We start from the raw sequence: 11868 nt of genomic DNA on the forward strand, positions 1-11868 counted from the left end.
GCTCCCTGAGGCCGGAGTGTGGGTGCCTGTTCCCCACCCCTTACTCCAGAACTTCAGAGTGCCCTTAAGCCCTTAATAGGTAAGGAAGGAAGATGGAAAGGCGAGAGGCACCGGGAATGAAAACCACACATCAACACTCAGAGGTTTGCCAAAGCCACACAAACCAGGATCTCTACTTCCGGCCCCCAGCCCCCAGATGTAGGTGTGCCAGCCACCTGGAATGAATCACACCTTGGCAATGTGGGCGCACATGCCAAGAGTGAGCCTGGGCACCCGGCCCATGCGCGTACCACAGGCTGAGGGGAAGGTAAAATTGGGGCTCTTCGGGGGTTCACAGGCGGCTACCCTCCCCATACAGTGTTACCCCGCCCCAGACCGCCCTCTAGTGACCGCCTCCTAGGCTCGGGGACCCAGGTGTGCTATTCTCCCCTCCCTGCTCCCCCAAACCTTACCGGGGAAGCGGGAGAACCAGATGAGGCATTACGCAAGGCCTGGTGTTTACCTCCCGTGGGAGCCTCCTCCCTCCCTATAAAGCCTGATGTCGTGGAGAGATTTGCCGAGACTGAGACTCTGGTTGAAGACAGAGGCAATCCCAGGGGAGGGGCGGAAAGCGGCAAAAGTTAATGCGGGAGTCGGAGATAAGGGCATCTACACAGCAAGCAGCAGGGGCGGCCTGCCATCTGCGCGCTCGAAGGCGGTCGCGGTGGTCGCGGAAGGGGCGGCGTCCAGATCCCAACTTTCCATGGATGCGCCCGAGCTGGGCCCGGGGCTGGTGGAGCGTCTGGAGCAGCTGGCGACGTGTCCTCTGTGCGGGGGCTCCTTCGAGGACCCGGTGCTTCTGGCGTGCGAGCACAGCTTCTGCCGCGCGTGTCTGGCCCGCCGCTGGGGGACCCCGCCGGCGACCGACACCGAGGCTTCCCCCACCGCCTGTCCCTGCTGCGGCCTGCCGTGTCCCCGCCGCAGCCTGAGGTCTAATGTGCGGCTGGCAGTGGAGGTGCGAATCAGCCGTGAGCTGCGAGAGAAGCTGGCTGAGCCTGGGGCTCGTGCAGGGAGACGCCGAGGGGGGCGCATCCCCACCATGGGCTGCCTGGACCCTCCTGGGGAGGTGAGGTTGGGCGTGCGTCGTGGAGTTGTTGGTGGAAGCGGGAAGTTCATGGGTTCCCCGGGGAAGCCGGGAATGGCAAGCCTGGAGCCGGAGGCCCTGTGGAAGTTTAGGCAAAGGATGGGGTGGGCAGAGAAAAGCAAAGGATGAAGGGGTGAGGGCTGACCCTGGGTCCTCAAGGTGAGAGGCGTCCGGAAGGACGATGGATGGAGTTGACACTTGGTCCACAGGGGAGGAGGCTGGACGGATGCCTGAGTCTTGTGAGAGGGGCTGGAGAGAAGAGAGTGGGGAGGCAGAGAAGGGGTACTGGATAGAAGGCGCAGAGCCCTGGAGTCGCCGCGAAGGGCAGGAGAACTGTAGAAGTTTTGGCAGGGCAGCCGCAGGAGTCCGGGAGGAGAAGAGCTGGCGGAGGGGAGGGAGAGGCGGGCGGAAGTGGGAGCCGACCCAGGTGAGGGTGAGCAGGGGTCCTGGGAGGATGGTGGGCGAGGGCAGAACCTGCATAGAGGAGCGGGAGCAGGAGGCTGGGCTGGCGGAGAAAAAACTGGGGAGGAGGGGACTGACAAGAGGATGGAGGAAGAGAGCAAGGGGTTGGGGCGGATCCAAACGTCCCCGTAGCGTCGTGGGGGTTGGTCCCGGACTCCGGCTCAAGCTAAGCTGTGTGTTGTTTGTTATTGTTATTTCGGCTCCTCCTAAGGCCCCAGGCAGGAGCGGCCAAGGGTGGAGGCGAGGTGCGGGAGAACGGCCGCCGGGGCCTCTGGCTCCTCTCCACATGCCAGTCTTACCACCCATCTACCCCCGCGCCTCTCCTGGGCCCGGGCTCCTTGGCCACCAACCAACCCATTACCTTGCCCGACCCCCGGGCGTCTGGGACTCCTGACTGGCTTCTCCCCAGCAGCCAAGCTGGTCTTGGGTTTTGCTTCTGCCCTTTGAAGTCTTCATAGACCTAATTAGTCTGGGTGTAATTGGCACAATTAGGCAAATTGTTTCTCTCTCCCTCTCTCCACCATATCGGCCTGCTCCAGACATCAGTACTAGACAGTGAAGTGGAGGGGTCGGGATCCCAGTGTTTGGAGGGGAGTATCCAGCGCCCTCTCCTGGCTCCCATAGTGCTCTATGGATCTGCTGGGCCTTTGGGACACATTCAAGTCTAGCTGCCTCCCTGGCCAGGGTCCAGAGACACAAAGCAAAGGGCCCAATAAATGCCACTGGGCTTTTATTGCAAGAGGGGAAGCAGCTTTATTGTAAGGCTTTTATATACCAACTCTTAGCCCGAGGGCTCTGGGTGTGTGTTTGGTCTGTGCGATGGAGGGCAGAAGGGACAGATGTTTTTCTGGGATGCACTGGGAAAGATGGATAAGGATGGGGCCACTGAAAGAGACAGAGAATGGGACTGAGGGGGCAGCAGAGGAAGGCAAGGGCTCTGGGGACAAGAAAGTCATGGACAAGCCTGGGAACAGAGAATTGAGAACCTTTGGGGAGTGGAAAGGGGCAGGACAGTGGAGATGGAGTTAGGAGGATGAGGGAAAAGTGATGGGGTGAGAGGAAGAAGGGATCATGAAAGGTGAAGGAGGAGAATGAGAGGAAAAGGAGCACAGAGGGTAAGGAGGTGAGATCACTCTGAAAGGTGAGGAGGGACACTGCCAACTCAGACAGAGCTCACCTGAGGAGGGGGGAGATAGGGAGGGATGCCCCTGGGAATGAAGCCCAGAGCTCACATCCATGTTTGTTTCTGCCCATCCTAGGATATGAGGAAGACATGGAGACGGTGAGTTCCACTTTTCTGTTCCTTCCTTTTCGCACGAGCTGCCATAGCCATCACGTTCTCACTGGGCCCACACTTTTGTTGCCATTAATAGGCAGGTTTTCTGGGGTATAGCCTCATCCCTTCTCCCTCCAGAGATGTGAATGGGGTATGCGTGGGGGCATTAGCTTCAGAGGGCTGATTTCCTGACCCTTCCCCTCATCTGTCTAGATTTGAAGTCCCAACACCTAAGTCATCTAAATCAGAGGATGATCTCCCTGAAGATTATCCAGTGGTCAAAAACATGCTTCATAGACTGACAGGTAAGGAAAGAAGAAGGCAGGGAAGGGAAGTGAATGACAGTCTGTGTTAGATTTTCTTCCTTTTAGCCCTAAAAAGTGATCAGGTCCTTTTTGATGTCTGCATTAGTTTCCTAGCACTGCTGTAATGAAGCACCACAAAGTAGGTGGCTTAAACAACAGACATCTCAAAGTTCAGGAGGTAGAAGTCTGAAATGAAGGTGTCAGCAGTGTTGGTTCCTTCTGAGGGCCATGAGGCAGAATCTGCTCCATTCCTGTCTCCCAGCCTCTGGTAGCCTCACATGTTCTTTGGGTGATATAGGTCTGCACATTTTCTTTTGTATGCATTTGTCTCTGTGTCCAAATTTCCTCTTTTTATAAGTCAGCAATCTGGATTACAGCCCACCCTAATGACCTTCATTTTAACTTGATTACCTCTGTAAAGATCCTGTTTCAAAGTAAGGTCACATTTGGAGGTTTGGAGGACTTCAACCTATCTTTGTGTGTGTGTGTGGAGTGGGGGAGGGCACAGTTCAGCATATAACAATGTCTATCCTCGATTCCTCATATTCCAGCCATTTTCCCTCTTCCTTTTTCATACATTCAAACAACAGATCCCTGAAGGTTAGGTGCCTCTCAGAAATCTCTGCTTCCGCCACCTCTCATCACTCCTCTCTGGAAGGGGACCCCAGCATCTCCTTGACCCTTCTTTCCTCACTCACTCCCAAGAAGAAGGGTGCCTCTACCCTTCTTTAAACTGCCTAGAGAAGATGGTCCACCCTCTTGGTCATCCACCATCTTGCCCAGTCCAGATTGCTTCTGGCACCCCTAATCCAGAAATCTTTCTTCAAAGCACCCCATACATATAAGACCAATGGTTCTTTCTTTCTGGTCTCTGGCTATCACCACCTGCTCTCCTCCTCTGCCCCACACACCCTACAGAAATAGGCCTGTCCACCCACCCCCATTCCTGTAGGTGGGTGGGCTGGCTGGTTTCTCAGGATACCTTGGATTCCTCCCTGTGCCCCTCCCATCACTTGAGGTTCCAGTATCAGTATGGCTTTCTCTTTAGATGAACATTCCCCATTTGGCTGACCCAGCTCCCATGCCCCACCCCAGATGCTGCAGATTGAGGTATCAGTCCTTACTCCTCCCTCGAAGTCAGATCAGCCTCACTCTTCCTCCCCCAACCCCACAAACCGGACAACCTCTCCTTTGATCTTCCTGCTGTGCTCCTTGCCCTGGACCAGTATGATCCTTCCCCAGGTCCAGTTCTACAGAAGTGGTGCATTAGTACAAGGTCCGATATTGCCCAGGCCTGTTCTTCACATGCCTTGCTCTTTTTTGGTCCTGCAGCCGCCTTTTGAGCTGTTGTGGGGTCACTAGCACTCAGTCTTTTACGTGATCTCCGTTGACTATTCTCCACCCTACCCCGCCTGTGATATAGAAAACTCTCTCATGAAGTCCTCTCCCTGCCTCCCGCTCTCCAGCCGACCTGACCCTGGACCCTGGGACCGCACACCGCCGCCTGCTCATCTCCGCCGACCGCCGCAGCGTTCAACTGGCCCCACCAGGGACGCCCGCGCCCCCTGACGGCCCCAAGCGCTTCGATCAGCTCCTGGCTGTGCTGGGCGCGCAGGGCTTCAGGGCCGGCCGCCACTGCTGGGAGGTGGAGACTGCGGACGCTGCCTCCTGCAGAGACTCTTCTGGGGAGGATGAGGACGACGAGGAGAGCCACTATGCAGTGGGCGCGGCCGGGGAATCCGTGCAACGCAAGGGCTGCGTGAGGCTGTGCCCTGCGGGGGCCGTGTGGGCCGTGGAGGGCCGCGGCGGCCGCCTGTGGGCCCTCACAGCACCCGAGCCCACCCTGCTGGGCGGAGTCGAGCCCCCGCCGCGGCGTATTCGCGTGGACCTGGACTGGGAGCGGGGCCGCGTGGCCTTCTACGACGGCCGCTCACTGGACCTGCTTTATGCCTTCCAGGCGTCCGGCCCCCTGGGGGAGCGCATCTTCCCTCTGTTCTGCACCTGCGACCCTCGTGCTCCACTCCGCATTGTACCAGCGGAAAGCTGAGTCCAACTAGAAGTCTGGCCCGGCCACTGGCCCTGCAGCTGCTTCTTTTTGGCCGTGCAATTCTCACTCATTTCTGCGAACACATTCACATGCCCATTGCAGGAGTATTAATACCAACCCACATTTCCCCCCCAAAAATGAGATCTCACCTGGTCTCCACGTTTCCACGTCCCTGCTCAAAATCAAATCCATTCCTGCTTTCTGGCTCTCAGAATCTTCTCTTCCCTACAGCTGCCACAGTACTTCCTGACTTCTCCCATTCAAACCACTCTAGGCCTGCAATGGGGAACAGGCCCTCCCCATCAGTATTGGTAAAGTGACCATGTTTCCTACACAGAGGCTCTGCTGGTCAAATACTTGACTCCCACTCTTGCCTCTCCTAGCTCCAAAGAAGGGCTCAGGGTCTTCCCCACAGATCTAAGGACTGGGCTAACCTGCCTGTCCACTAAGGTTCCTCCTAAAACAAGAGGCTTGACTCTGGTCTGGGCCCTGTGACCCTCTGGGAAGCTTCGTACCCCTTTTGGGGGATCTCAGGGTGGGGAGGGACAAGCTAGTTCCCCAACCTCCTATGACTGCTTTCTATGTTCACAGCCTTTTTTCCATAAGAACCTTCTTGAAACTTCTCCCTGCACATACTCACAGAAAGGAGCCAATGGTGCTACTTCCCCTCTCTCCTCCTCAACCTGGGAATACTTCAGACATCTCCAAACTCATCCTTGTGTATAGTGTCACACCCTTCCCCATATGTACAAATGGGCCCATATTTAACACATTTTGTGATTTTGGGTTATTTATTTTGTGCATCTGTGGCAATAAATGAGATCTCAGTGGTGGTATGGATTTGACTGATCTCTGCAACTGTGTATGGCAAAAGGACTGGAAAATGAAAACCAAATCCCAGTAAGGGGTAGAGAGGGCCAAGAGAACTGAACATCTGGGCTGGCAGAGAAATCAAAGTCTAGGAAGTAAGAGGTAAGAGTGTAGTAAAGGGGATATACCCCAATCTCTTTGCTCCTTCCCTCTTCCTTCCTATCCCAGAGACTCAGGTCCCTGGGACTATATTGGATCTGTCTCTGAAGCTGAAAAACAAAAGGTGGAGGAGATAGTTGGCTCTAAGTGACCAATCTCAAGCCATCTTTGTCAGAAATCCTAAATCATAGGAGAAGGGTGGGAAGAAAGGATATGATTATTTCCTGTTCCATTTTCCGTAAGAGGTGAGAATGACAAGGACCTCTTTTCTAACTCCTCTTCAGGGCGTGAGGAGGGTTAGCAGGAGGAGAAGGGCTGGGAGCTCTGAGGTCTTCTGTAAGACCTCATATCTCACAGTCAAGGACTAAGAATTAAGATTAAATATTTTAGTAGGATAGCTCTAAACCAGGATTAGCAAGCAAAGCTAGGGTGTAAATTCCTGGAATCTGACTGGGACCCTGGCAGTGAAAGCTGGGACTGTTGAAAACCCAATTTAAGTGTTTGCTACTCATGTAGCATGCAGGGCCAAGATAACTAGATCCCAGGACAGGCAGTTTGGCAGTGAGAACAAAAGGAAGAGACTGGGACCAAGTTGACTAGATCCCTTGAGAGAGAAGGGTGGGTATTGGGAGGAAGAATGAGGACTAGGGGAACCCAGGAGGCTGGGTTGGAATAGCAGCAAGTCAGAATTCCAGGATCTCTGTTCACCCTCCTCTTCCTCTTTCCTCTATCAGGCAGAAGAGAGGGAAGGAGGGGGCTGAAGAAGTAGCCACATGGATACATTCAGGGCCAGACAGACACAGGAATGGTGGAGGAGAGAGGAATTTAGTGCTGCATTGGCCTTGGTGGGGGCTGGGAAGGGTCAGGAGGCTGGGGAGGGGTGGTGGGGGTTGGTCCTAGGGTTGCACGACGCCGTCCTTTGCGGTGGCCACGTACACAGTGTGTATGACCACAGCCCTCTTCTTCCTCCTCATCACTTTCTGTGGAGCTCTCGCCAAAGGCCCGAGGTTTCTCATAAATACAGCAGCCTAGATTTAGAGGGAGGAGCCCAGTTAAAGAGGAGGAAGGGTAAGATGTATAGTCAGTTCCATTCCCACTCAAACTCAGCGAAAATTCCTAGTTTCTCCTATGTTCCAGGATCCACCTTCCCCAGGCCTACCCTCTGGGACTCAGGCCCTACTCCTCTTGTCCTCTTAGAGAGCCACGAATTCAAAGCCCTACTTCTCCCACCTCTGATACTTCTTGTCATCAGATCTAGGCAATTCCAGTTCTAGCCCTTCCCTACCTCTTTCCTTGATACCACAGAACCACCAAAAAAGTGACAGAACTATGAGCATCTGGGGGCTTCTGGAAAGCCAGTGGATATGAGTAGATACAAGAGCCAGAACTCTAGGGCTACTGCGGGCCAACAATTACTCACATTTTGATGAGCGGCGGCCCATGTGTTCATTGTCCACAGTGTCACTTGTCCATTCCACCTTTTTCTCTGGCTTCCGTTTCCGAAGTTTGATGGTAAGGCTCCGATTCTCCTAGAAGGTTAGGGATGAGAGTACCTATCTAGTCCCCTCCTACTAACCTTTCCCACTCCCTCCCAGGGAACCTCCTCTCTTATCTTCTTCAGCTCAATCAGTACCATAGACATAGCACCAGAGGAGTTGCAAGAAGATAAAACAGAACAGGTCTTTGACCTCAGACAGTCCCTTGAGGAATAAGTATTATTTCCTGTTCTTATATCACCAGTATAAGAGAAGGCACAATTCCTAACCTAGGGAAGGTTCCAGCAACTCTTCAAAGGAAAATATAATCCTCGCTGTTTCTCCGTCTTCCTCCCCAAATCATCCTTGGTAGTATTAATACACGAATTATTTTTCAGTCCCCAGCACCTAATCTTTGATCTCCCTTCCTTTTTCCAGATCCCCTCTTCTTTTTCCCATTAAACAAACAAACAAAACCTCTCTCATTCTCAAGCTCCAGCTCTCTCTACCTCTTATCCACCTATTCTCTGACATCCTGGCATCTCTAGTAGCAAGTATTACTAATCTATTAATTACCAAGCTCCCTTTAATCCAAGAGTATTAAGCCCAATGCAATCTTCTCCCTTTGAAGGCAACTTAACATGTTTTTGGAAAAATACTTCTTGTTTCTCCATTTACAGTTTTGCTCTCTGATTTCTCAAAATGCCTCTTTTCATCTCCTTTTCTTGTTTCCTCATTCCTGCCACTTCCTTTTACATTCATCCATTCAATAAATATTTACTTAAATATAAGCATTGATAATATTGATAAGTTAGTCTCCAACCATGCTTTCTTACACTACCTTTGACTTCCTCCCAACATCTTCCTGGCTCCTTAATCCTCAATTTCCCATTCGTTCATTACTTATACACATAACCACCCCAAGCAGCAACACCTATATCCTAACTGTACCTCCCTATTACATGATCCTTGACCAGCCTCCTGCACCATCTCTGCCACTCTAAATAGCTCCAATACCTTCCGATTCTCCCAGCCCTAGATATTCAATCCCACACCTCCCATATCCCCAGGCCCAGTTCCTCCAACAACTCTTCTAATCCCTGTCCCCTCCCTCCCAGTATCTCCCAGACCCCTAAACAGCACCGCCCCCCACCCCCCGCCTTTCTCACGGGCTCGGTTGTCACGGTAACCGTTGTCTCAGTGACGGTCTCGCTCAGCCCAGCCCCTGCCTCGGCCATGGCTAAGGCTCAGGAGAGGGAGGAGAGGAGGGAGGGGGATGAGACGCCCTTTCCTTTTTCTGTCTCTGAAGTCTAAGAGAAGCGGTATCGGATTCAGAGTGGTAGCCAGGATCCTCCACCTTCTTTTTTCCCCCCTCCTCCTGGGCCTCCGTTTCTCCACCCCTGGGGATAACCTGGCCAACCCCACTTCCGGCTCGCAGCTTCCGGGTGTGACGCATGCTGCAGTCCCCCTTTTTCCCTTCCGCGGCACCAAATTCGTCAAAGCGCAGGCGTCGCGGGATTAGTTCCGCCGTAACATGACGGCGCGCAGGCGCTGAAAGAAAGAGAAACAAATTTGGCGGAAGGGGTGTCACTGCGGGTGTGGGAGGCCGCGGGAGAGTCAAGGGCAGCACGCGTACTCACAACCTAGAGGAAGCAGAAGGGGCCCCCAGATGGATAGGGCCGGGCCAGACGCTGCAGAGTGGGTGTGGCGAGGGCGGAGTTGTGTGCACCAAGCCGAGTCCTGCTGCAGATTTCCATTTACCTTGTCTGGGTAGGGGGACCGGCGAGGAAACTTAAGGAGCAATAGTAATGACCCTACCGCGGCCTATTTCCCTTTCCTTGTTGGTCTGGGTTTCTCTAATGAAAACGGTATGTGGGAGCAGTTGGAAACACTTAAGAGTCAAGCGATGTGGTTCTAGCCCTCGCCTTGTGCCTGTAGATGTTTGAGCAGTTCAGTTTAGTGCACGTTCAGCGTGGGTTTTTTTTCAGTCACTGTGCTAAGCCTTGAAAATGGAGGCACGTAAGAAGCTCAGACCCTGCCTTTTAGCGCCCAGTCTAGTAGAAAAGACAGGCATGCTGAAAACTAACAAAAAAATGAAACATTGGGGCATTAACAAATGCCAAGTCGGATTTGTAAATCTGAATGTAGTTACGTACTGCCAACATATTCATTCTCTCTGCGGTGATGAGTATGATGAGGCAGAGAAATGGTCGCAAATTACAGTATAGGCCATTTTATAAAAATATATGCAGGTTTCTTAGAGAGCAAAAGAAAGTGGTAAAACAAGAACCAGGAAGGCCGACAAGTAGGTTTTTTTAGAAGAGCAGCTTAAAAAGTTTTAGATGTGTGCGCTACCGGAAATGGAGTTTTGTACCGCTTGAATCTGAGGAAGTGCCAGATGAGGCTTGATAGGTAGACAGTGGTGATATGGAAGGACCAGTATGCTTTGCTAAGAGATTGAGCTTAATCCAATCACTGTTACGGGCCAGAGAAAGGCTTAAAGTAGCGTAGAAACGTGAACAGGTGTGTTTCAGATTTCAGGAGTGGGTCAGGAAAGTCAACTGCCAGAACAGTTCAAATGTACAATGGGGAAGACTGCACTGCCCATTCTCCAGGTTGCTGTGGGGGTCAAACAAGATAGCTGTGTTTGAGAGCTCTGAATATATATATGAAGGGCCACACAATTATATGATAATTACTACAGTAACCCCTTGATCACGATTTAAGCCAAGGAATGCAGGACCTAAGTATGTATTTGTTCCTCTTGAAAGTTTTTGGTTCAAACAGAAAAAAGCAAGATAGAGTTCAGCATGTCTAGTATAGTCCATTAAAAAAAACCAAACGCATATATAGCAACACACATATACAGAGCCACATATATATACACAAGCACAGATATACAGTACAATTTGGTTATCTCTGTGGAGTAGGATTCGTGACTTGACTTTATCTTTCTATGTAAGAATCTATTATAATAGATATACAATTGATCCTTGAACAACATGGGGGTAAGGGGTGCTGACCCTCTGAACAGCCAAAAGTCCATATATAACTTTTGACTCCCCCAAAACTTAACTACTATTGACCAGATGCCTTACCAATAACATAAACAGTTGATTAACACATATTTTGTATGTTATATGTATTATATACTGCAATCTTACAATCAAGTAAGCTAGAGAAAACATTAAGAAAATCATAAGGAAAAGAAAATATATTTACTCTTCATTAAATAGAAATTGATCACATTTTTATGTTGAGTAGGCTCAGGAAGAGGAAAAGGAGGGCTTAAATGTGCTGCTATCTTACAGGTATCAGAAGTGGAAGAAAATCCACATATATGTAGAATCAAGCAGTTCAAACCTGTGTTGTTCAAGGGTCAACTGTATATTGTATTTATCTCAATAGTAATAAAATATCTATAGTGATCACTTAGTATCAGTTTTTTAGCTGTCCAAATTTATATGCTAAAGAGATCTGGTTAAAATTTCGTTAAATGTCTCACTATCCAAATCCCTAGTTTTTCTTAACCTAAACTCAGGAACCAAATAGATTTAAATAGTATGGCAATACTTACAATTGCTTTTTGTTTATATTAGCCTCATTCCTGACTCTACTTTTTTGTCCTTATTTTCCCTCTTTTCTTTTCATGTATCTCTGTAAACTCATTTAAATTCCTTTTGGAATAAGGCAGATTATAAGTAACATACGTATGTCAGGGTCTTTTAGGAAAATATAACTTTAATAAGGAAATTCAATTAAGGGTAGGAGTACTCCAGGAACAATGGTAATCCCCACATGATGATATGACTCTCTTCTAGGAGCAAAACATTGCAACCAGATGGGATGGACAAGGCATCTAAAGACCCACTATCCTTCACCTTCCAAAAGGAGGGAGGGAGTGTTGAGTTGCCCAGGAAAAAGGTCAAGAGTCTTCCTTCTCCTGGAACCTATGAGGAAAGAAAGGACTTGTTATATTCACCAAAAGATGAGTTTCTAGTAGTATAAGATAAGATATGCAATCAAATAACTAAGGAAGGACTTTTATTTATGACATCATTGAGGACTGGCTCCCCTAAACAAACCTCCAATTCTAATTCCAAGACAACTAAAAATTCTGGGATTAAAAATTTATCCAATGAATTATAACCTCAAAGCAAAGATTTCTTAGGACACAGAAAGCACTAGCTGTAAAAAAAAAAAAAAAAAAA

At 50.3% G+C, this 11868-nt stretch overlaps 3 protein-coding genes across 6 annotated transcripts in view; 1 reads left to right on the top strand and 2 right to left on the bottom strand.

Moving 5' to 3' along the window:
- Positions 1–290: 290 nt before the first annotated feature.
- Positions 291–6049, top strand: RNF39 (ring finger protein 39). The gene is made up of 4 exons (XM_017862916.1): positions 291–1105; positions 2845–2867; positions 3075–3166; positions 4633–6049. The coding sequence occupies exons 1-4, from the start codon at positions 539–541 to the stop codon at positions 5211–5213; spliced, it is 1263 nt and encodes a 420-aa protein (XP_017718405.1). The 5' UTR covers positions 291–538; the 3' UTR covers positions 5214–6049.
- PPP1R11 (protein phosphatase 1 regulatory inhibitor subunit 11) lies at positions 5986–9605 on the bottom strand. 2 transcript variants are annotated; one of them, XM_017862918.1, is made up of 4 exons: positions 9298–9605; positions 8827–9208; positions 7603–7711; positions 5986–7210 (listed from the first exon to the last, which is right to left on the bottom strand). In XM_017862918.1, exons 2-4 carry the CDS (start codon positions 8893–8895, stop codon positions 7008–7010), a joined length of 381 nt encoding a protein of 126 aa, XP_017718407.1. In that variant the 5' UTR covers positions 8896–9208; positions 9298–9605; the 3' UTR covers positions 5986–7007. The 2 variants fall into 2 exon arrangements, with proteins under 2 accessions (XP_017718407.1, XP_017718406.1); XM_017862917.1 differs by lacking the exon at positions 9298–9605 and having other exon boundaries at positions 8827–9214.
- Positions 9606–11378: 1773 nt separating this feature from the next.
- Positions 11379–11868, bottom strand: part of POLR1H (RNA polymerase I subunit H) — a 4021-nt gene continuing 3531 nt past the window's right edge. For all 3 annotated transcript variants that reach the window (XM_017862925.1, XM_017862924.1, XM_017862923.1), the window contains exon 5: positions 11379–11607. In XM_017862925.1, the coding sequence (XP_017718414.1) occupies positions 11583–11607 (25 nt within the window). In that variant the 3' untranslated portion in view covers positions 11379–11582. The remainder of the gene's footprint in view (positions 11608–11868) is intronic.

This window comes from Rhinopithecus bieti, unplaced genomic scaffold, assembly GCF_001698545.2.
Source record: "Rhinopithecus bieti isolate Rb0 unplaced genomic scaffold, ASM169854v2 scaffold_64503, whole genome shotgun sequence".
In the NCBI taxonomy this organism is placed as follows: Eukaryota; Metazoa; Chordata; class Mammalia; order Primates; family Cercopithecidae; genus Rhinopithecus; species Rhinopithecus bieti.

What these genes read in the sequence shown, in the direction of transcription:
- RNF39 (XM_017862916.1), top strand. Translation starts at nt 539, where the DNA reads ATGTCGTGGAGAGATTTGCCGAGACTGAGACTCTGGTTGAAGACAGAG. An exon ending in ATGAGGAAGACATGGAGACG is followed by an intron (nt 2,868 to 3,074) that starts GTGAGTTCCACT and finishes TCATCTGTCTAG; the next exon opens with ATTTGAAGTCCCAACACCTA. An exon ending in CATGCTTCATAGACTGACAG is followed by an intron (nt 3,167 to 4,632) that starts GTAAGGAAAGAA and finishes CCCGCTCTCCAG; the next exon opens with CCGACCTGACCCTGGACCCT.
- PPP1R11 (XM_017862918.1), bottom strand. Translation starts at nt 8,895, where the DNA reads ATGGCCGAGGCAGGGGCTGGGCTGAGCGAGACCGTCACTGAGACAACG. An exon ending in TTACCGTGACAACCGAGCCC is followed by an intron (nt 7,712 to 8,826) that starts GTGAGAAAGGCG and finishes CTAACCTTCTAG; the next exon opens with GAGAATCGGAGCCTTACCAT. An exon ending in GGGCCGCCGCTCATCAAAAT is followed by an intron (nt 7,211 to 7,602) that starts GTGAGTAATTGT and finishes CTCTAAATCTAG; the next exon opens with GCTGCTGTATTTATGAGAAA.